The sequence below is a fragment of the Giraffa tippelskirchi genome, chromosome X (assembly GCF_054371585.1).
Source record: "Giraffa tippelskirchi isolate mGirTip1 chromosome X, T2T-mGirTip1v1.2.pri, whole genome shotgun sequence".
NCBI classification, from domain to species: Eukaryota; Metazoa; Chordata; class Mammalia; order Artiodactyla; family Giraffidae; genus Giraffa; species Giraffa tippelskirchi.
The window spans coordinates 1,152,582-1,176,215 of NC_137289.1; the positions used below are offsets into that span (position 1 = coordinate 1,152,582).

The following is a 23,634-nucleotide window of genomic DNA, read 5'->3' on the forward strand; positions in this document are numbered from 1 at the left end:
GTGTGCATGTGAGTGTGTCTCTCAGTGTGTGTGTCTCTCCCTCATTGTGTGTGTGCCTCTCTCAGTGTGGCAGCCTCAGTGTGTGTGTGTGTCAGAGTGTGTATGTTTCTCTCTCTGAGTGTGTCTGTGTCTCTCTGTTTACGTACAAGTCTCTCAGAGTGTCTCTCTCTGGGTGTATCTTCCTCCCTCACTGTATATGTCTCTGTGTGTCTCTGTGTGTGTATGACTCTCATAGTGTGTGTGTCTCTCTCAAACTGTGTCTCTCTCAGTGCGAGTGTCTCTCTCAGTGTGTGTGTGTAACATTGTCTGTGTGTCTCTCTAACAGTGTGTTTGTCTCTGTGTATCTCTGTGTGTCTCTCTCTTCCAATGTGTGTGTGTGTGTGTGTATCTCTCTCAGAGTGTGTGTATGTCTCTCACACTGTGTCTCTTTCTGTGTGTGAGTTTGTCTCTCTCATTGTGTGTGTGAGTGTGTCTGTCTCATTGTGCGTGTGAGTGGAGCTCTCAGTGTGTTTGTGTCTCTCTTTCAGTGTGTGTTTGTCTCGCTTTCAGTGTGTGTGTGTCTCTCTCACAGGGTGTGTGTCTCTCTCTGACTGTGTGTCTCTCTCAGCGTGTGTCTCTCTCAGTATGCGTTTTTCTCTCTCAGTGTGTCTGTGTCTCTCTCTGTATGTACGAATCTGTCAGAGGGTCTGTGTGTCTCAGGGTGTGTCTCTTATCCTCACTGCGTGTGGCTCTATGAATCTCTGTGTGTGTGTCTCTCAGTGTGTCTGTGTGTCATTCTCACAGTGTGTGTGTCTCTCAGTGTGTGTGATTCCCTCTCTCAGTGTTCATATTTCTCTCTCTTGATGTGTGTGTTTCTCTCTGTGTCTGCGTCTCTCAGTGTGTGTGTGTATGTAAGTGTGTGAGTCTCTCTTTCTGTGTGGGTCTCTCTCAGTGTATGTGTGTCTCTCTCACTGTGTATCTCGCTGTGTGTCTGTGTGTGTCTCTCTCAGTGTGTGTGTGTGTGTAACATTGTCTGCGTGTCTCTAACAGTGTGTGTTTCTCTGTGTGTCCCTGTGTGTCTCTCTTCCATTGTGTGTGTGTGTGTCTGTCTCTCTGTGTCTGTGTTTCTCTGTCTCAGTGTGTGTGTGTTAATCTCATTGTGCGTGTCTCTATCTGAGTGTGTGTGTGTGTGTCTCTGTTTCTCTCTTTATGTATCAGGCTCTCAGTGTAAGCCTCTGTTGGTCTGTGTGTGTTCCTCTCTCTCAGTGCATGTGTGTCTCTCTGTGTCTGTGTCTCTCAGTGTGTGTGTGTCTGTAAGTGTGTGAGTCTCTGTTTCTGGGTGTGTCTCTGTCAATGTGAGCGTGTTTCACTCCTGTATGTGTGTCACTCTCTCAGTGTGTGTCTCTCCCAGTGTGTGTGTGTGTGTGTGTGTGTATTTCTCTCACAGTGTGTGAATTTCTCTCACACTGTGTCTCTCTCATTGTGTGAGTGTGTCTCTCTCATTGTGTGTGAGTGTGTCTCTCTCATTGTGTATGTGAGTGGAGCTCTCAGTGTGTGAGTCTCTCTTTCAGTGTGTGTTGGTCTTGCTTTCATTGTGTGTGTGTGTCTCTCTCTCAGTGTGTGTGTGTGTCTGTAACATTGTCTGTGTTTCTCTCTGACAGTGTGTGTGTCTCTGTGTGTGTCTCTCTGCCATGTGTGTGGGTGTTTCTCTGTCTCTCAGTGTGTGTGTCTCTGTCACAGTGTGTTTGTCTTTCTCTGTGTGTTTCTCCTTCTGTGTGTCTCTCTCAGTGTGTGTGACTCACTCTCAGTGTCTTTGTGCCTCTCTCGGTGTGTGTCTCTCAGCGTGTTTGTGTGTCAGTCAGTGGGTGTGTGTTTATTTCTCTCAGTGTGTCTGTGTCTCTCTGTTTATGTATGAGACCCTCAGAGATTCTGCCTCTGTAGAGTGTGTCTCTCTCCCTCACTGATTATGTCTCTGTGAGTCTCTGTGGGTGTGCGTTGTTTGCTCACTAAGTGTGTGTGTCTGTTTCACAGTGTGAGTGTCTCTTTCTTGCTGTGTCTCTCTCTAAGTGTGTGTGTGTGTCTCTCTCAGTGTGTGTGTGAGTGTGCCTCTCAGTGTGTGTGTGTGTGTGTGTGTGTGTCTCACAGGGTGTATGTCTGTCTCTCACTGTGTCTGTGTGTCTCTCTCAGTATGTGAGTGAGTGTGTCTCTCAGTGTGTGTGTCTCTCTCTTTCAGTGTGTGTATGTCTCTCTCAGTTTTTGTGTGTCTTTCTCTCAGTGTGTCTTTCTCCCTCTCTCAGTGTGTGTGAGTCTTTGTCACAATTTTTTGTCTCTCTTTGTTTGTTTCTCCCTCTCTCACTGTGTGTCTCTCTTAGTGTGTGTGTGTCTCTATCAATGTGTTTATCTCTCTCTCATTGTGTGTGTGTGTAAAATTGTATGGGTGTCTCTCTATCATTGAGTGTGTCTGTGTGTGTCTCTCTCTTCCAGTGTGTGCTTGTGTGTGTCTCTGTCTCTCAGTGTGTGTGTTTCTCTGTCTCAGTGAGTGTGTGTTAATCTCAGTGTGTGTCTCTCCCTCAGTGTGTGTTTCTCCCTCTCTCAGTGTGTATATTCCTCTGTCACAGTGTGTTTCTCTGTTTGTGTGTTTCTGCCTCTCTCTCTCTGTGTTTCACAGTGTGTGTTACTGTCTCTCAGTGTGTTTGTTCTTCTCTCAGTGGGTGTGTGGCTCACAGTGTGTGTCTGTGTCAATCAGTGTGTGTGTGTTTCTCTCTCTCAGTGTGTGTGTGTATCCCTCTTTTGTGTGTCTCTGAATGTATGTGGTTCCCTCTTTCAATGTACATGTTTCTCTATCTCAATGTCTGTGTGTCTGTCTTTCTGTGTGTGTCTCTCTCTCTCTCAGTGTGTGTGCCTCTCACTGTGTGTGTCTGTGTGTGTCTCTTTATGTGTCTGTGCGTACCCTTCCATTTGCGTCTGTGTGTCTCTGTGTGTGTGTCTCTCCCAGTGTTTTTGTGTCTCTCACTCCATGTGTATGTGCGTTGCATTCTCAGTGTGTGTGTCTCTATCTGTCTCACAGTGTTTTGGGTTTGTCACTGTGTGTGTGCACCTCTCTCAGTGTTTTCTCTTAGTGTGTATCTCTTTCTCAATATGTGTTTGTCTCTGTGTGTGTATGTCTGTGCGTGACTCTGTTTGTGTGTATGTGTTTCTCAGGGAGTGTGTCTCTCTCAAAGTGTGTGTGCATCTCTCTCTCTCTGTGTATGTTTTTCTTTCATTGTGTGGATCTATCTCTCGATGTGTGTGTTTCTCACACGAGGGGTGAGTGTTTCTCATTCAGTGTGTGTTTGTCTCTGTCTGTGTGTGTGTTTCTCTCTCTCAGTCTGTGTGTCTCTCTCTCAGTGTGTGTGTGTCTGTGTGTCTCTGTCAGTGTGTATGTGTCTCGCTCTCCATGTGTGTGGGTCTCTTTGAGTCTCTCTCTCACTCTGTGTGTGTCCATCTCTCCGTGTGTGTATATTTCTCTGTGTGTGTGTGTCTGTGTGTGACTCTGTATGTTTGTGTATGTCTATCAGTGTGTGTCTCTCCCTCAATGTGTGTGTTTCTCTTGCTCAGTGTGTGTCTGCGTGTGTCTCTTTATGTGTGTGTGCACATCTCATTCAGTGTGCATCTGTGTGTCTCAGTGTGTGTCTCTCTCTGTGTGTGTTTGTCTCTCTCTAAGTGTCTGTGTGTGTCTCTCGCTCAGTGTGTGTGTGTGTTTCTCTCAATGAGTGTGTGTGTCTCTCTGTGTTCCCCTCCTATTCAGTGTATGTGTCTGTTTCACTGTGTGTGGTCTTCTCTGATTGTGTATGTTTCTTTCTCAGTGTGTGTATCTCTTTCTACATTTGTGTTTCTCTCACTGTGTGTGTCTCTGTGTGTCTTTCAGTGTGTGTATGTTTCTCTGTGTGTGTCTCTCCGTGTGTGTGAGTCTCCAACTCAGTGTGTGTGTCTTTTTTTTCTCAGTGTGTGTGTGTCAATCAGTGTGAGTGTGTTTGCCTCTCTGTGTGTGTGTCTCTCTCTCCCTCACTGTGTGTGTTTGTGTGAGTCTGTGTGTGTGTCTGTCTCAGTGTGTGTGTGTCTCACTCTCGTGTGTGTGTGTCACTCTCTCATTGTATTTATCTCTCTCTCAGTGTGTGTGTCTCTGTGTATCTGTGTGTGTCTCTCTTGGAGTGTGTGTGTGTGTGTGTGTGTGTCTCTCTCTCAGTGTGTGTGTTTCTCTGTGTCAGTGTGTGTGTGTGTGTGTGTTAATCTCAGTGTTTGTGTCTCTCAGAGTGTATGTGTGGGTGTGCCCTACATGGCAGGCAGGGAAGACTCGGGCCCCCACCTGCACCCCACCCATCTTGGGAGTCAGGCTCCACAGTAGAGGCCAAGGAAGGGGACAATAAGGGGCCTGGCATAGACTTGTAGTTGGAGGGGCCTGGGACCAGTGGGGATGGGATAAGGTGAGGCTCTACAAGAAGGCAGCAGTTGCCAGGGGGAGTTCCCCCTGCTGGGCTGAGCTTGACTGAAGGGATGCTTCTGACCACAGCGTCCTGAGGCCTGTCCAGCCCTTCCCAGGGCAGGACTGGTCCTGGGGGGAGGCCTGCGGAAGGCTCCGACTGGCAGCAGGGCCTCAGGGTGAACAGGGCCAAACCACTGCCCACACATGCCCTCCAGACCCCTCGCCCCTGCCAGGCTATGGGTGGCTGCCCTTAGCTGCAGCACCCGTGTGGTTTGAAACAAGTTGCTCCCGTCCCCCTCAGCTGTACTTGATGTTCCTAGAACCGTGCCTCCTTGACCCGGAGCCAAGCACATACCCTGACCTGGAAGCCCTCAGCATTGTTGGGTACAGCCTCCAGGGCATTTCCCCACCCCCCAACCCAAGCTTCTCATGTGCATCTCTGATGGCTCAGGACAATTCTTCCATCTCCTGGGTCTCCAAGGGGTGCATGTCTAAGCTGTGCACAGGGCTCAGGGGTGCAGGAGGGCAGGATCTCTCCCTAAGGTCACAGAGAAGAGAGCTAGGGCCAGGGGCATCCTCCAGGCAGCCCCTGTCACTCCTTGGAAGGGCCCTCCATCCTTCCCCATATAGACCATATTCCTCTTTCTCCACTTCTTTCTCTCCAACCTGTGGAACTCACCCCTTCCTCAAGGATCCTTGCTCTGCAAGCAGGGCCCAGTCCTGTCCTTTCACCCACACTCTCTGCCTTTGCTGTAGCCTTAGACCCAGTGATTCCCACCCATGATTCATGACCTGGGGCTGGAGTGGGGCAAGGGAAGGGAGACACTCCAGAGGGAAGGCAGAAGACTTGAATTGTATTTCCCAGCACAACCACTAAGAAAATAACTCAAAATATAGTAAAAGAAATGAGAAAGTTTAACATAGCACACTAGAAATGATCTATTTAACACAAAAGAAGGCATAATGGAGAAACAGTGGAATAAAAATGACATAAGACATATAGAAGGGCTTCCCTTGTAGCTCAACTGGTAAAAAATCCGCATGCAATGTGGAAGACCTGTGTTCGATCCCTGGGTTGGGAAGATCCCCTGGAGAAGGGAAAGGCTACCCACTCCAGTATTCTGGCCTGGAGAATTTCATGGACTGTATAGTCCAAGGAGTCACAAAGAGTCAGACACAACTGAGCAACTTTCACTACGACATATAGAAAAGAAAGGCAGATATAATAATCCTGTGTCATCAGGAATTACATTAAATGTTGCTGTTCAGTTGCTAAGTCGTGTCCAACTCACTGGATTAAAGATTAAAGATGCTCAACATCATTTGTTTTTAGGGAGATAAAAATGAAAACCACAGTGAGATAGCCCTCCAGGATGTCTGGAATCAAAAAGATGGGCAATAAATGTCCTGGTGAGGATGCGATGAAGTTGGACCCCTCAAACATAAAATGGTAGGAGCATAAAATGGTGCAGCCATTTTGGAAAACAGTCTGGTAGTTCTTCAAAAAGTTAAACATAGAGTTTAATAGGACCCAGCAATTCCACTCCTAGGTACTTATGCAAGGGAACTTATGAAAATATATGTTGACACAAATATATATGAAATATATATATATATATATATGAAATATATATGAAAATACATGTTGACACAAGACTTGCAATGTTGTTCATAGCAACATTATGCATAAGAGATGAAAACTGAAAACAATCCAAATGTTCAGTAACTGATGAAGGGATGAATAAAATATACTTTATCCACACAACAGAATTTTATTCAATTTGAAAGAATTTCAAAAGTACCAATACATGCTACAATATGGATGAATCTTGAAAACATTGTGAAAGACGCCAGGTGAAAAAGGCAGTATATTGTCTGATTCCATTAATGTGGAATGTCCAGAAAAAGTAAATCTACAGAGCATGAGAGATTAGTGGTTGGCAGGGCCTGGCAGGACTTGTAGGGGAACTGCCTAATGCCAATGTGGTCTTCTTGGGGGGAGGAAAATATACTGTAGCTGGTCAGAAGGGAGGCTACACAATACTGGGAATGTGCTAAATGCCACTGAGCTGTCCGCTTCAAAAGAGTGACATGTATGAAATGAGAATTCTATCTCGATTTAAAAACAGGTGATTTCTTTATGCTGGAGGTCACCACCGCTCTCGAGTCAGCAGGCGGCGGTGTACACAGAAGCAGACGCGAGCCGCAGTGGTGGTCACCGCTTCTCCCGACTCACCCTGCACACGTGCCAGAGAGCCCTTCCTTGTGTGCATCCTCTTGTCACACCTGTGCAGGGCTTGGGGGCACCACCCAGGGCCGGTACTCGAGGTCACAGGGGAAAGGCCGCATGCAGCATCCCCTGTCCCCTCCACTAACAGACAAGAGCACAGTGAGGTCATTCTGGACCGCTTTTCCACCTAACATTGCACATTACCATATGACAACAGCAGCTGGAGCAAACTGCCAGAAGTCCCCCGTTGCCTGGGCTGGTTCAGCCCTCCTGCTTTTGCCCTCCACCGACGCACTCTGAGGACCATTGTGCAAACGTTCTCGGCAATTCAGCAAGCATGTTCCCAGATGGAGAGTTGCCCTGGGGTTGAGATGGCATTGGAGGAAGGGCAGGATTGTCCAGTCACCCCATTCTCTCACCAGAGCCCTGCTCTGGTGGCCATGGGCTGGGACATGCGTGTTTCCATTTGTGTTTCTGCACCCCTGGGGTCTGATTGACAAAGAGTTGGCCCAGGGTTGGGTCCTGACTCCTCCCAGAGGAGCTGCTCTGGGAATGGATGAAGAAGTAGCCTGGCCACATGGAAAAGGGCCCCTGAGAGGGGTGGGGGTGTGTGTGTTTCTCTCCCTCCCCCTACCTTGGTTGTCTCTCTGCAAACCATGCCAGGCCAATCCGCTGATTTAGAGGGACCAGAGGGTGATTGGTGGCTGACAGGCAGAGTGGCACAAGTGGATTCCGGGAAGTTCTGGAAGGGACATGCCCGGGAGCAGGTGGGGGAACAACTGAGCCACACAAACTGGGGGTCCTTTTCTTTCCTTGTTTACGAGCAAGGGGCCCCACACTCAGTGCATTCCTTCTAAGAGATGGGGGCTGTTTGTCGCTGGCCTGTTTATTCACAGCTTGGGGTAGCTGCCCTGTTTGGCAGGGCCAGCACAAGTGCTGCCATCTGGGCACAGAGAGAGAAAGGGTCAGTGCTGGAGGAGAGGCATCCTGATATAGGTGGTGGTGGCAGGGACACAACTGCCCTTGTTGAGCACTAAGGGCTGGGCACCTCCTTAGGACTCTGTAGGCATCGGTGTCCTATGTTCATGCAGCACAGAGCACCTGGGCCTGAGGGTGCTTGCCATGGGGTGTGTGCGTAGGCCCGAGGAAGATCAACTTTGATGACATGGGACTCAGTCTGGGGAGAATCCGCAGGGACTCTTGGACAAGAAGTGTTCTGAGCTTGGTCTGAAAGGCCCAGGCAGGGTTAAAGGGTGGGCCCTAGGGGAGAAAGTGTTGCCAGTCTGTCAGAGAGGAGATCCATGTGCGCCATGATGCATGTGTGCTGGGATTCCTGGCACACCAAAAGAGGCTGGAGAGGCAGACAGGGAATGGCAATGAAGTCTCCCTTAATTGACAGACTGCTCTTTTGATATCTGCTATGGAAGTGCGTTCCATGAAACATGCATCAGGTGATCTGCATCAGGAGGGAGGCAGTTGACTACAAATTTTGCAAAAGGAACCGCTGAGATTACATGCCAAGAATGGCAACAAAGCAATTTGGAAGACCCCAGCAGTTGACACTCTCCGTGAAGCCTTGGAAGCTAGGCCAGGTCTGGACAGCTGTGCATAATCAATGGGCACTATTTTAAGCTTCTATATGTGCACCTATAGCGTGAAAGTGAAAGTCGCTCAGTTGTGTCTTGACTCTTTGTGACCCCATGGACTAGACAGTCCATGGAATTCTCCAGGCCAGAATACTGGAGTGGGTAGAGCTCTTCCCTCCTCCAGGGGATCTTCCAAACCAGGAATCGAACCCAGGTTTCCCCCATTGTAGGCGGATTCTTTACCAGCTGAGCCACAGTGGAAGTTCTATGTACCTATAGGGTACGTAGGTAAGTGCAGCTCTTGCCTATGGGTATGGTTTTCTTGTCAGTGAGGCCGCATGCCGTGGTGGATGCTGGGCTCAGAGGTTTTCAGTCTCTGGGCTCCCTTTGGTCAACTTCCAACTGTTCCTGGCTCAACTCACCACAACAATTTGGCAGTGTTTTTGCCCTCGTTTGTCTTTCTTTACAAAATCTCCTTCCCTAAATTCACTGACCAAACTCATTTCATTCCTAGCAACGCTTGTCATCACTGCAAGCGGCATCTTTAAATGGCCTCAGCGTCCCAAGGTTAGAAGGTTTTAGAATTTCAGAAGACTCCACTTTTCTTCTTCTTTCTTTTCCTCTGTATCCCTTCTCCTATCCAAGAGTTCGGGCACAATGGTATTGGAATTGGTTCTGAAACTTGTAGGTCCAGATCATTCTCCCCACCTGCATCATCTAAGCAAGAATGGACTGACTTAAAAGAATGTGAACTGGCTCCCCCAGCCCAGCCGGCACTCCTGGACTCTGTGAGGTCCAGCAAGAAACTTAAGAGCAGAAGACCCAGTTTCTTGAGTCACATTTCCAAGCACATGGTGACAAAGAGCAAGAATACAATAAAGGGAGTTAAGGCTTTGGCCTGATAACCTCCTCAGCTCTTTCTTATCATAGACTGAAATAGGGAATTAGCTTCTTTGATTTGAGCTCCATGATTTTAAGTCATACTTCTTTTCTGTATAATTTCTCTAACTTGTGCCATTGTCTATTGTGCTAGGTTGAATTGAGTTCCCCCTAAAGGATATGTTGGTATCATCCCTGGTGGCTCAGTGGTAAAGAACCAGCTTGCCAATACAGGAGATCTAGGTTTGACCCCTGGGTGGGGAATATCCCCTGGAGGAGGCAATGGCAACCCACTCCAGTATTCTTGCCTGGGAAATCCCATAGACAGAGGAGCCTGGCGGTCTACAGTCCATGGGGTTGCAAAGAGTTGGACACGACTGAGGGACTGACACACACACACACACATATATGCCATTTATTAACATATACCTGTCCCACATAAAAACAAAAAAAGAAAAATTTTAAAGTTAAAGCATAGAAACTGTTAGTGCAAACGTCTGATGTTTTGCACGGATTACAAAAGTCTTCTGTGCTTGCCTGCCTAAATTTGAATTCTGAGGTACCTGTCCTATCATTAAGAGGAAAAAACATAAAATCATTGTTAAAAGAGTGAAGACTGCCACCCCAATAACCTAAGATACATTGACAAATTTTTTACTTCATTCCATTGTGCAGCATCAAATTAAACCAGTCTTTAAACCTTTTGTTCTCGGGACCCCTTTGCATTCTTAAAATTTATCGAGAACCTCAAAGAGCTCTTGTTTATGTGGGTTATACATACAATATTTACTGTATTAAAATTGAAAAGGAGAAATTAAACTAATACTTAGTCATTTAAAGATGACAGTAATAAAACCGTTGCATGTTAACATGAATAATAAATTTTATGAAAAAATCTATACAAAACAAATGAAACTCAGTGGAAAGAATGGCATTGTTTTACATCTTTGTAACCCTCTTTGATGTATGGCTTAATGAGAGAGAGCTGGGAAATCATGTCTGTTTCTGACTTTAGTCTGCCACAATGTCACACTTTGGTTGCCTCTGGAAAATTCCACCTTAACCTTGGGAAAAAGTGCAAAAAGCAGAAACATCTTAGCAGCATTATGAAAAGAGATTTGATCCTGTGGATTCCAGCTGAAAGGGTCTCAAGGACTCCCAGGGTTCCCTGGACTCTGCTCTGAGAACTGCAGTGTTATCTCATACTTCTTGGGTCCTGAAAACGTATTTATTAATTACACTGAGACCGGTCGTTGTTATACTTAATCATACACTTTATATTTGTGGATGCAGTCATTCTGCCTGTCCTGTTTGATGCTGTTACTGTGTGGAAAGCAATCTGGAGCAGCACCGGGGAGTCAAAGGAATGGCAAAAGATCAGAATGAAACAGTGGTTAGGCCAGGGCTATGGAGGGACCTGAAAGTTAGCAGTGTGGAGGCAGGCCTTTGTGAACAAGCATTTCTGTAAGCCTCTACTTGCAGCTGGGCATAAAAAGATAAACAGGACAAGGCCATTCCCTTGGAAAATTAAGAACTCAGCATGGGGGACAGATAAAGACAAACGTTAAGTATAACGCACAAAACCATGAAGTCATTGTTACAAGAAGTAGCAACAGAATGTGAGAGTGGAATGTTGCAGACAGAGAACAGATTAAAGAAACCCGTCTTCTATGGGTGGACCTGGAGAATTTTTCAAAGGTGACTGGCAAAGGAAACATTCTGGGTGGGGTGAAGGGAGTGTCTGAAAGCACGGAGGCAGGACTAGATCTCCAGTATCAAGGGCACTGCTGCTCCAGTGCTGAGGGTGGGCTGTGAGAGGAGGTAGAGGTCTAAGAACCAAAACATCAGCATCCTCTGGAAAGTTTCAGAAATGCAAATTCTCAGACCCCACTCTACTAGATACTGCTGAAGAAGTTGGATGGTCGAGAAACCAAGCACCACACTTGGAGAGTGGGAGAACTCAGGTTTAGCACTCCGGCGGGTCCAGAGGAGTTAACACTTCCAGCTCTGAGCACTGAACAAAGGGGTACAAAGGTTTTATAGACAGTGCATGACATCAGACTGTAGTGGCAATGCTGTCTGTTAATAGGCGAGTTTAAACTAGGGGTTTCGTGCAAATGGGAATAGCTGTTAGGACACGGCGGGAAAGGGGGGTGCCTGACCTTTACACAAACAAACATGGTTAAGCAGGCAGCTCCTAACATTGTTTTAAGTTTCCATTTTCCCAAACAGTCGTAACTTATGTGACTCTGCCAGGAGCAAGCTGAGTTAACACAAGCAGAAGCAGTATTTAGTTATTTCTAGCTGGGTGTAAGTTTTAAATTTTCCTCTTCAATACTTCCGGAGTGGAGCCCAGAACTCTGAACTTTAACAAGCTCTCCAAGTGGTTCTGACAGGGAAGAAACTTCTAGAAACACAGCAGCCCAGCATTGGTTTAAGAATACAGGGTTTATGCGGAGAGCCCTTCGTCCCGGGACACGGGGCGCGGCCGGAAAGGCGGCCGCCCCCTCGCCCTTCACGCACCGCACGTTCGTGGGGCACCTGGCGCTAAACCATTCGTAGACGACCTGCTTCTGGGTCGGGGTTTCGTACGTAGCAGAGCAGCTCCCTCGCTGCGATCTATTGAAAGTCAGCCCTCGACACAAGGGTTTGTAAAAAAGGGAATAATAATAAAAAACAAAATAAAAACAAAAAAAGAAAGAAAAAAGAAAAAAAATAAGAAAAAAAAGAAAAGAAGAATACAGGGTTTTAAAAAAAAAAAAAGAGTACAGGGTTTGATGTGACTGAATTCTAAGCCAGTCCCACCACTTACCAGCTTTGTGACCCCCAGCAATACTCTTCACTTTTTGGAATCCCATTTCCTGCAACTCTGAAGTGGCCACAGTAAAGATATCTCCCTGACAGGTGTGCAGGCGGGCTTGGATAGGACAGTGTGTCTATCACATTCAGGTGGGGCCTCACGTAGCCCTCAGCTGAGGGGAAGGGGCACCCTCTCTCGCCCACCCTCCTCCATGCGACTGCCCTCGATATGGACCTGGGCTCACTCAAACCAGTTCTCTTGCTAAGTTGACTTGTTTTGGTGATTACCCGTTTTGCCCCAATAAACACCATTCCCTTCCTTTTTTGGTTCCTCATCAGTAGAATGGAGATCATGAGATGCGCTCTTGGGCTGGAGCCAGGACGTGGGATTATGGGGAAACAATCTCTCCCACACCCTGGTGGGCACGCTTCCCTCGCTCCTTTTCCTCACTGCTGTGATTGTCCTTCCACGTGTGCCCAGCATCACCTCCTAGAGGGAGCACTCCTGCACCATTCTTGTGGGAAGGAGCCTTACGGTTTTCTCAGATGAGCTATGGAAAGCCCTGTTCTGCTCCCACCCCATCTCGATCTCGCCTTAGTCTCGGGGTGCCTGGGCTCCACCTCATTTTGTGCGTGGGGGCGGGGCCAGGAGTTGGGAGGCCTGGGGGCGCGATGGGAAGGGCTGCCAGTCACCACTCGGCCAGAAAGGCTAGTCTGGAGGCTCTGAGCAGTGCAACCCTGGAAGTTGGAGGCTCAGTGAGCTCCGTGCACTTGGAGTCTACACACTGACTGGTCCCGGGGCTGGGCAGCCGGCACCTCCAGCATCCAGATCTTCATGTGGCATAAGAAAATGCAGGTGCCAGTGTTTCAGCCCAGATCCCCAAATCAGACTCGCAAGGTTGGGGCCCTGGAAGCTGCATTTGAGTCTCAGTGGCAGAGTGATACTGAGGAATATGTTTGAAACTCTGGCAGGTCAACACTGGCAGCAGTCTCCAGTGAACCTGACATTCCAAGGTCATGGAGGGGCGTGTGCAAGGTTAAAGTCTTGAAATATGGCTTTTGAAAGCTCCAGGTAACTTTGCAACTGACGAAGACTGCAAGCTTCTGAATGTAATTTTACAGCACAATTTTAGTGTTTCATCATATTCAAATTCCTTGCACTTAGAAATTCCCAGGTCGCTCAGACAGTAAAGAATTCGTGTGCAGTTTAGGAGACCTGGGTTCCATCCCTGGGTTGGGAAGATCCCCTGGAGGAGGGCATGGCAACCCACTCCAGTATCCTTGCCTGGAGAATGCCCATGGACAGAGGAGCCTGGTGGGCTTGAGTCCATGGGATCGCAAAGAATGGAGCATGACTGGGCGACTACGCACACACAAGTGACGTGGTCAGTAGCAGATAACGACAAGCCATTGGTAACCAGGTTTGCAGGACCCCGGGTGTGGATTGTGTGTGGTTTAGCACTGAATTGAATGACCTGGGCTGAGAATGAATAAGTAAATACGTATTTGTTTGTGCTAAGGAGAAACATAGGTGAAAGTGTCATTGGATAATAGACTCATTGCTGCTAACGGATAAGGGCACATGCAAGTGATGTGGGCCAGGAGGAGGCTGGAGGAGGGCCTAGAGGAGGAGGAGTATTATTTAGACATTCCAACTATGTACAATCTGAAATGTGATGAAGCAGAAGTTTGAGGTGAAAGACACAATGGTTTTATTGGGAATCAAAACAGAATGCATGTCCACCTTTAAAATATTAAGTAGAGTCAAAAGCCACATCGTGACAATATCTGGAAAACTACACATCTGGGCAAGTAGAGGGAAGTACAGCTGTTTACAATATTTTAACCAGTTAGTGGTGTGAGAGTATTCGGAAGAAGAAACTGATGATGACTCTGCCACTCGCAGGTGCTGGAGATGGATCCAGAGTGAATTCAAGTGTGTTCCTGAGGCCTCGGATTTCCAGAAGGTGTTTACATGCCACGTGGAGTGGGAGGGTCATGCAGTTCATTCAGATGGGGATTGTTGCTAATGGTGTGGCTGAGAAGTCTGCCCGATGCCCTAGTGGGCACAGGGGGAGAGTTTAGCCTTGTACCTCTCAGCTGATCTCTTTCTTATTTTCTTCAAGATTTTCTCATCAAACAGTTCTTTTTCCCGGTAACGCACAGGTGGCCCTTGCCGGTACTTTGCTTCTGCCTCCTTGTAGTCCAATCCATCCATTGTAGCAATTGAACAAATGATTGCTTCTGGCAGAAGAACTTCCAGAAGGAAGCTCACCGGGTCATCTCTCGTCAGAGCCAGCGCTTTCTTGTCTATGTGTTTGTAGATTTCTCTTAAATGGCTTACCACCACATCCAGCTGATCCTCATCCTCCAGGTATGTTTCAACGCAGATCACATACCTCTCTGAATTCAGAAATGATTCCAGCCACCTGGATTTTTTCCTGCCTTTGACGATGTCCAGAAGATGTGGGTCGGCCCCCTTTCTCTTCACGATGAAGTCCACCAGCTTCTGGTTGTCTCGGTCCCGAGCAGCCCTCGTCCGGTCAGGGAGGATTCTCTTGCAGTGCCTCTTTGCAGCCACGGAGGTCTCCTCCTCAGAATCTTCCAGGTCGGAATAATTCACCTTGGGGAAATCCATCTGCAGATCCCCTTCTTGGACGGCTTTCCTCATGGGGTAACTGATGTCAGCAGCATAATAGTCGAGGAAAGAGCCCACAAAGGACCCACGAACGAGCCCTTCTCTGTAGTTGGAAATCAGTGAGAAACACCAGTTCACACTTGCCCCATATGCTTTGCTGGCTCTCTTCATTAGCTTTTCTTTGCCATTATAATCCAGATGCTTCAACCTTTGAAGAGGAACTTGAATGCCGCTCTTCTCACAGTGCATGTCGGCCTCAATCAAAAGCACCCTTGCAGTCTGCTCGGTTGGGCTGACACTCTTGACCACGGCTGGCCAAAATGGGTGATTCTGAAACTTAAACCAGACCAGCACTCCTCTCTCAATGGGACACAGCTCCTCTCGGAATGCCATGCTTGTCGGCTGTCCCACTTCCTCGCCCCCACCCTTCTTGATGGCACTGGTGGGCTTAATAGCCTTTGAGCCAGCTGACGGTTGAGATTCTTGCTGCTCTTCCTCACACCCTGGGGCCTGCAGCTTCCTTTTTCTGTTTGCTAGACCGAGTGAATAACGCAGGCTCAGGTCAGGGACACTGGAGGATGCCGCTGTGCCTTCTGAGCCTGAGTTACAGGTGCCCTCTCCAGGGTCAACATTCCCCGAGGATGTAGCACGTTCAGGAGACACAGCCAGGGACGTTGGGCAGGTGTTGTGTGCCCCCTCTTCCAGAGCCTTGGGCACAGTGAGGATGAAACCCGGTGTAAGTGATGGAAGCACGCATCCACCTCTAACATCTACACCCACCTCCTTCACTGTACAGGGCAAGGGCATGGCTTCTGAGGTGTGCCCCGTTTCCTTGCCCTCTTTTTCATGGTCATCTTCCGAAAGTGACGGGAAGTTTGGGTGCATCCTGGAGCTCTGAGATGACTCTGTTTGCATTTCGCTTGGGGTCGGGGCAACGGGTGTGCACACCTGCGGCTTGTTGCCATATGGGGCATTCTCCCTCTCTGAAGGTACCACGGGTGATTTGGACCACTTCCTTTTCCTCACACTCTTCCGTAGGCCCTGATTGGGCTCCTGACGCCTTCTATGATGTTGCTCTCGCGGTCTCCTTGGAGACCACGTCTTGGACTCTGGATCACTCACGACTCTTGCTGGAGGGAAATTTCCATTCTTATTCAGAATGTCCCAGGCCATTGTAATAGCGCATATGTAGGCCATCTCCTCTTCTTCTGGGGCACTGGGCTCCGGCTGGGCCGCTAGTGAGGTGGCGATGGATTCAATCATGGACTCTTTCAGGGTCTTTACCTTTGTTCTTTTCACTCTGATTTTTTCATCTACTGAGAGTATTTGAACTTCCAGAGAAAGGACCCTTTTTCTCTTCTGTCGTGGTGAGGCGTGGGGTCTGGACAAGACCTTGGCTGGCCAAAAGCGCCCTTTCCAAACGCATAGGACATACCTGGCGTCCGTCATGATTCGACTTGGGCACCAAGGATTAGTTAGCTAAGGCTGAGGGGACTGGCCATCATACTCACAGCTACAGCAGGTCTCCCTTAAACAGTGTGCTTGCACACACCCTTTGCCCAGGACTATAAAGCTTTTATAGCTTGTGCAGCCTGTGTTTTTCTGCCCGGATCTTCGAAAGATGCCCGAGGTTGTGTTTTCAATGGCCTATAATGGAGAATACTAGGATATGGAAAAGAAGAAAAGAGTCAGGATGGGTTGGGGGGAGGGGGGTATGCCATTTGTGAAAGTGGAAGGCTTGGCCAAATAGAATTGATGAGAGATGAAGCAAGGAAGTATTAAGGCTGTGTATCCATGAGCCTAGGGGTTAGATACATGGCAGATACATGGGGAGAAAATACCAAAGGTACCGGAGGAGTTTTATAAGCCCTCCAAACCCAACACGTTGCCTTATTTGTTACTCTGTGTGTGTTAGTCGCTCAGTCCTGTCCAACTCTTTGCAACTGCAAAGACTGTAGCCCACCAGGCTCTCCTGTCCATGGAATTCTCCAGGCAAGAACACTGGAGTGGGTTGCCATTCCCATCTCCAGGGGATCTTCCTGACCCAGGGATAAAACCCTGGTCTCCTGCACTGCAGGCAGATTCTTTGCCATCTGAGCTACCGGGAAAGCCCTATTTGTTACTACTGTGCATGAAAGGGCAATCGTGTGGGGAGGTGGGGGTATCGTGACCGGGACCTCGTTTGTGTCACTGGACATCCTGTGCCGTGTGTACTCCTTGGGGCCCATCGCAGGAGAACGCTTCACTTTTTCCTTCCTAGGGAGCCAGGGCCCCACTGCCTGTGCACCCAGGGGAACCAGAGGTGATCACCAGCATACAGACATATTGGGTGTCAGCACATTGCTATGTTAAAGTGCACGAGCTTGGAATTCAGAGGTGCATAGAGAACTGATTGCACATGAAATGTTGAGGAAAAGGGGAAGGGCTTACCCTGGGCATGCCGATCATGGCAGGTGTGGTTCTGGAACTGGATCTGTCGATTCCCAGACTCACACTGCACGTCTGGCAGAACCTTCACCCTGCTCGGTGCTTCTGAAGTGCACAGAGGTCTCTCAGGGGTCCTATGTTAAAGAGCATGAGCTTGGAATCCAGAAGTGCATAGAGAACTGATTGCAGATGAAATGTTTAGGGAAAGGGAAAGGCTTACCCTGGGCACGCAGATCATAGCAGGTGTGGTTCTGGAGCTGGATCTGTCGATTCCCAGGCTCAAACTGCACGTCTGGCAGACCCTTCACCCTGCTCAGTGCCTCTGAAGTGCAGAGAGGTCTCTCAGGGGTCAAACAGCATCAACTGTACAGACTCAGGACATAAGCACCTCCAAAGTGGATCTAGAAAATGCAAAAGCAGATAGAAATTAAGCCACTGAACCAGGGATTGCTTCGTCATGCTCCCTTCCCTAAGTCTGGAATGCATGCCACTCTGAAGCAGAAATGTTGGTTAAATCTCACTTATAATGTGGGAGTCACGTTTATTTCTCCCTTCTGTTGCATTTTGACATGCTTCCATGGTAAACTACTGACTTTCTGCTACTCCCTCCTGTCTCAGAGGAGTGGGGACAACCAGCTCCATGAGAGCCTTCATCTGCCCTGAACACACAGGTTTAGTAGGAGCAGCTACAATGGACCCGGAATCGCCAAAGCAACCTCGAGAAAGAAGGGTTGAATAGCCAAAGAAACCTTGAGAGAGGAGCCTCAGGAATCAGGCTCCCTGATTTGAGACGACACTACAAATCTATGGTCATCAAACAGGTATGGTACTAGCACGAAAACAGACACACAGACCAGTGGAACAGAAGACAGAGCCCAGACACACAGCCCAGCACATACGGTCAATTCACGTATGACAAAGGAGGCAAGGGTAGATCGTCACTGAACATCACCAAGTCCGTGAGCCCCACACACAGCAAGGCCAAACAATACTCAAACATTGGAGTTTGGAACAGAGAAAGGTTTATCACAAGGCCATGCAAGGAGATGGGTGGCTCATGCCCTATAAACCCCAATGTTACTGAAAGCTTTCATCAGAGCCGTTTTAAAAGCACTAGTAGAGGGAGGGACATGGTTAGTTGTTGCAAACTTCTTGGTGTCAGAGCCTTTGTTCTTGAGGTCAGGTCATGGTCAGATGAGGTGTTCCTGTAAATCTCTACCAAACAAATCTTATTCTCTGTCCCGATAAGAAAGGACAATGTCCCAAGGAGCAACTTTCACCCTCCAAGGTCCCGGGCCTGGCTAAGAGGAGGCAGAGCTCAGCTGGTAGCTCCCTCAGGGCCAGGTCCCCAGACCCTCCTCATCTGTCATGGCCGAAGGGGCCAGGTGCCCAACCCACGTGGCCCTCAGCCTCCTCAGGACGCCCCAAGGGGGAGAGACCAGGTCCCACAGACAGCAACCCAGGCAGACTGCCACGGCTATGGGGTCAAAGAGATAGGGACAGGGGAGAGGTTCACTGCTTGCCTCAAAGGCTAGTGGGGGGCCTTGGTGAGGGCTCTGGAGCCGTACAGGACACAGCCCCCAGCTTGTTCTCTGGGGTGCCGGCTAAGGCCAGGTGAGCTGCAGGGCCTCAGGGAGAAGGCCCAGATCTGCCTCTTACCTCACTCTCCACTGACCACCACTCCACTGTTGTCTGAATCCCTTCACTAAGCGTCCTTTCTTAACAGTTGGTAGCTTGTGGGAGGGGCCCACTGCTGCATTGTCCAATGGCTGAGCAGGACCACTAACTGTCACTCACTGACAGTTGGTTGCCAGTGGGCGGGGCCTATTGTGGCACCGACCAATGGCTGAACAGGACCCATTGCCTGGTAACAGGGTGTGGAGTGATAATGCAGAGCAACGGGGGAGAATTGCTGTTACAATTCTCCCCGTTTCTTTGATACTCCTCAGTCTTGAGGATAACACACGAGTATGTTTCAACTTGGCAGAGGAACTTGTGTTCAGGGTGTCTGGGTTTCAAACTCCAATTCCATTTCATCCTTCCCCAAGTCTTTCAGGGAACGTGGCGACAACTGATCTAGCTGTTCCTGTTGAAGTGGGGCATAGTCCTCCCTTGATTGGGGAATTGATATCAGGTTATAAATACTCCCAAGTTCCAAGTCCTCAATTCGAGTTTTATATAAGAAAGATTTTGTATAAAGAATTCAGGAGAATGAACCTGAAAAGCAGCCTGGACCTGAATTCAGGAGAATAAGCCTGAAAACCAGTCTGGGGAGACGTGTTGTCTGGTAGCCAGACTTGCAGAAGTATAACATGCCAAATTATTTTAGGTCATGAGTAACTTGAGGGGCATGGCTTCTGAATATCTGGGGAACACAGATCAAAATCAGTAATATCCCAGACAGAGTCCCTAACCATTATAATCATATGCACCAGTTGAATCAGTAACCAATCCTTCTGTTATTCTCATCAAAGTGATAAGGTGCCAGAACTGGGGTAAGAACAACGCATGTCACAAAGACCCTGGCAAAATGGTATTTGGTAATGGAGGGCCGTCCTCTTTTTGCTCTAAGGGAGTCACCGCTTGCCCTCAGTTGCTTACTTTTTCTCATTTGACCTTCATGCCCCCAAGGGGTTGTTCTCAATAGAGCTGTATTATTTCAAGGGGCAATGTAAGCAATCCTTGGTTTTAGGCTTTCATTGTATTTTATGAAAACCAGGTTTCCCCCAAGTCAGTACTTCATAACTCAATTAAGCAGCTAACAGTTCCTCTTTCATTGTTCACTCCTAAGTACTAACATATAGTACAATCAAAATCCCCTCTCCCTTCAAGGGTAAGTGTCACTGTAAGATTGTCTTGTCACTCTGCTGACTCTGCTGCAGACAGCCTTAGGTCCATCGTGGCTGCCAGCGAGAGGGAAGATTTGCTTCTCCTACCAGTTTGATAAAAATTTCTTAACCAAATGCAGCGATATATCTGACCTATGTTTGTTTAAAAGGCCTTCCGATGGATTTGCTTGAAGATTAAGCAATTTTGCAAAGCACAGCTTAACTGTCTATTAAAGACTTAAAAGGCGAGGTTGGAGATCTGATCACAATGTGTTGACAAACAAGCTGAATCAAGTTGCTGTGGTAGAACCAGAATTATGGCTGATAGACTACACCAGGACATATAGTAAACTTTACCCATACAGTATAATCTTGGAAGGCTTATCACCCTTTGAAAATACTTCCCATGTAATTCAACATATCAAATGAAACTAAGTCAATGTTCCTCCTTCAGATGCCTTAAGGGCTCCCTAAAGAACCTTAAAGTCAGCTGGAAGTCAAAAGAAATTTAATTAAAATTTGACGTTTGGGAAGTTTGTCGAAAAGTCTCAAAACACTTGGTCAAATAAGATCATCGGTCACTGTAAGACAATGCAAATATAATCTAAAGGTTACATAAATTATGGCACAAGATCTGGCACTCAATAATTACTTAATAAACGGATGGCTGAAGGATACATGCAGTGAGATTGGTCAATACTGCCATCACCTACGTCTTCACTAGCAATATTGTAAAGTAATTGAGCCCAGATTCCTCCAAGTTGCTCCTCCCGATGCGGATCTTTGCTTAGTGGTTGAAAGATTTGGAGGAAGCCTGAAATGCTCATGACTATAGGTTTAAAGGAACCTCCGCTGAAAATACATGTTGGTATTATCTCATCTTGGGAAATTAAATCTCCTTTAAGCAACAGCATTTTTCTCTAGTGCTGGCTGCACGGAAACTTTCCAGCAGTATAAGTTTCTCAAGCAGTGCTTCTTCTGGCAACAAAGGAGAAATCCTTAATTGGCAGGTCAAAGGCAACTATTTTCTGATAAGGAGGCACATGTCAAATCTGTATGTCAGGAGGATACTGCTGAGCTATAATGCTGAAGCTGGTCTCTTTGGGAAATGTGTTTCAGCCATAGGAACGACTGTCCTTTTAAAGCAAAACAAAAACAGAAACAAAAACAAACAAACAAACAAAAAACCAGCATCTGGCATCAAGTCTGCAGTTCCAAACATCCGGTGCTATTAGTCACTGCAAGATTAATCCCCGGCCCAGTGCTTGCTGTTTTCTATTATAAATTTTATACATGCAGAAAATTTGAACGAAGAAAGCAAAATCATTCGCCATTCGAAGAGAGTCAGCATTAAAATCAGGAGAATTTCCCTCTTGTCATTTTTCTATGAATATTTTAGCATAATTATGTTTGTGTATTATATGTAAAGAGTTTACATTCTGAGATTTTCCAATTTAATGTGATAACATAGCAGTTCTCCATTTTTTTTTTTTTTTTGCAAATTATCCACAGGTATTAGTGAGACCCATTTACCAAAGTTTAATCTCAGCCTGACCATGCATAAAACTCCTTTTTTTAATCAAAACATATATCCTACTTCCCTACGATATACTGATAATTTTTTCCTTTATTCTTAGTAGCTTTTATTACATATTTCGATTTGAACCCTTAACTCTTTAACACCTTAACGTTTAGTGGAAACTAAGAGGCAAGTAATTGTGAACTGTTTGTCATATCAGTATTTTCTGATTGGAAACTTATGCTTTAGTTTTCCTCTCCTAAGAAGGCAGAGGTTGGTAAGCTTAGATTTGTCCAGCAACCAATGTTCCAGTATTTTATCCTATTTGAAGTGTGACCCAGATAGTCAATGAATTCTTGCCATTTGACTTGGATCACTTTCAAGTTACCAAAATCTGGAGAAAGCTATTTAGGTAGACTTAATATTTCATCATATCAAGTTATTGATATTTTCTTGCTGACACATTTGCAACACATCTAAGGTCTTATTTGATCTCTAACAAACCTAGGTACAACAGTTGTGTTACATTTAGAAAACCAACAAACTTAAGCTAGCTAGCTTCAATAGCAGATATCAATTCAGTACTGAATATTTCCCAGATCAAGAGGTTTGACACTCATTTTGGTCAATTTTCTAAATATTAGGATGCATTTAATTTGTAAGCGCTGTTAGTTTTGAGTCAGTTAAGTGGTGCTCATTTACAAGATAACTCAGAAGGATTATTACCCAAAATGATCCCATTCTGGAGAATGCACCTCAAGGGGCTGCATTCAGGAAACAAGTTTGAGTTTCCCATAGCCAGCACACTTACACACAAGACAAATACAAACACACACAAAGAACAAAACCTAATTCCTGCAGGGCAAAAACAAAAGGGTCAAGTTCCACAATTTCCTCTACTTTTTCTTTTTTTTTTTTTTTCTAGTATAGATAACATTTATTGAGTGCTTTACCATAAGCTGGGCACTGTGCTTTACATGCAAGTGTTTTACATGCATTTACTCCTCAATACCACTTTCTGAATTGAGCATTATTATTATTGCTTTCATGGTAAAACTGACATTTAAGGAAGCCAGGAGTCTTTTAAGTTGGAGACATTTATGGAATCTCCAATACCAGGACTCAAAAATTATTCTTCCTATCTCCAAAGCCCCTGCTCTGAAATTCACTTCATTTTATTGCCTCTACTTTTTCAAACAAAGGTTTCTCCTATTAAAAACAGACAACGTGAAAATGGAAAGACGGGGAATCATGACCACACGTGTCATGGCAATTCACCCAACAAACACAAAGCCAAAAATAACAGTGGGGGGAAAGTTAAATTTATTAGTTAACTTCATGCTTTCTCCTGGAAATATTTTTGTTTTCTCAGTGTCAGATTCTGAAAAAAGTATTTCATCAAGCCAACTTTTTTCCAACTGCATATGCAGAAAGAACCAGTTTCGGAATTTCAGACATTTCATCTTAACCAATTTTTTTGCTCACCGTAGTCTAAAGAAGATAGTGGCCATGCAGTGTTAAAAGAAAAATCATCTTTCTCATACCCTAGGGTGACTATAGGATGGAACAGAGCTCTGATTATCACAGCAGGTGTTATCAAATACCGAACAAACAAATGTAATGCAAAACAAGCTTGAGTGACTTACCCTAGGTGACACCAAATCTGGACCACAGTTCTGGACGTCTCTCTGCTCTAAACAGCCTCTTGTGTTGCGGGGTGGAGAGCAGCTGGCGCCTGTCAGGGAGAGTCCCTCCTATTTACACAGAGCAAAATAAACTTAGGCAGCTCTGCTAGAAACTTGGGAAGCGGCTGCTTCTGGTCAAGGTGAGTTTGCCACGGGCACAGATTTACTGCTGCAGTTGCCATAAATTGAGGAAGAAGGGGAGAGCCTCAGGAATCAGGCTCCATGATTTCAGGCGACACTACAAAGCTACAGTCATCAAACAGGCATGGTATTGGCATGAAAACAGACACACAGACCAATGGAACAGAAGAGGGAACCTAGAAACAGAACCTGGTGCATACGGTCAATTCATCTACGTCATAGGAGGCAACGGCACATGACAGGGAAAAGACGGCCTGTTCAACAGGTGCTGTTGGAGAAACTGGACAGCTACATGCCAAAGGATCAAACTGGACCATTTTCTTACACAAAAATGGATTAAATGTACAGCCTGAAACCATAAATCTCCTAGAAGGAAACACAAGCCATAAGCTCTTTGACATTGGGAATGACAGTGATGTTTCTGGATAGAGGCCAAAAGCAAAAGCAATGAATCAAAAGTC

At 46.7% G+C, this 23,634-nt stretch overlaps 1 protein-coding gene across 2 annotated transcripts; it reads right to left on the reverse strand.

The window, feature by feature from the left end:
- Positions 1 to 13,623: 13,623 nt before the first annotated feature.
- On the reverse strand, positions 13,624 to 23,101 carry LOC145535295 (putative PWWP domain-containing DNA repair factor 4). Of its 2 annotated transcripts, none has more exons than XM_081563700.1 (4): positions 22,994 to 23,101; positions 17,221 to 17,401; positions 17,004 to 17,134; positions 13,624 to 16,235 (listed from the first exon to the last, which is right to left on the reverse strand). In XM_081563700.1, exon 4 carries the CDS (start codon positions 16,020 to 16,022, stop codon positions 13,995 to 13,997), a length of 2,028 nt encoding a protein of 675 aa, XP_081419826.1. In that variant the 5' UTR covers positions 16,023 to 16,235; positions 17,004 to 17,134; positions 17,221 to 17,401; positions 22,994 to 23,101; the 3' UTR covers positions 13,624 to 13,994. The 2 variants fall into 2 exon arrangements, with proteins under 2 accessions (XP_081419826.1, XP_081419825.1); XM_081563699.1 differs by lacking the exon at positions 22,994 to 23,101 and adding an exon at positions 18,660 to 18,707.
- Positions 23,102 to 23,634: the final 533 nt, after the last annotated feature.

What these genes read in the sequence shown, in the direction of transcription:
- LOC145535295 (XM_081563700.1), bottom strand. Translation starts at nt 16,022, where the DNA reads ATGACGGACGCCAGGTATGTCCTATGCGTTTGGAAAGGGCGCTTTTGG.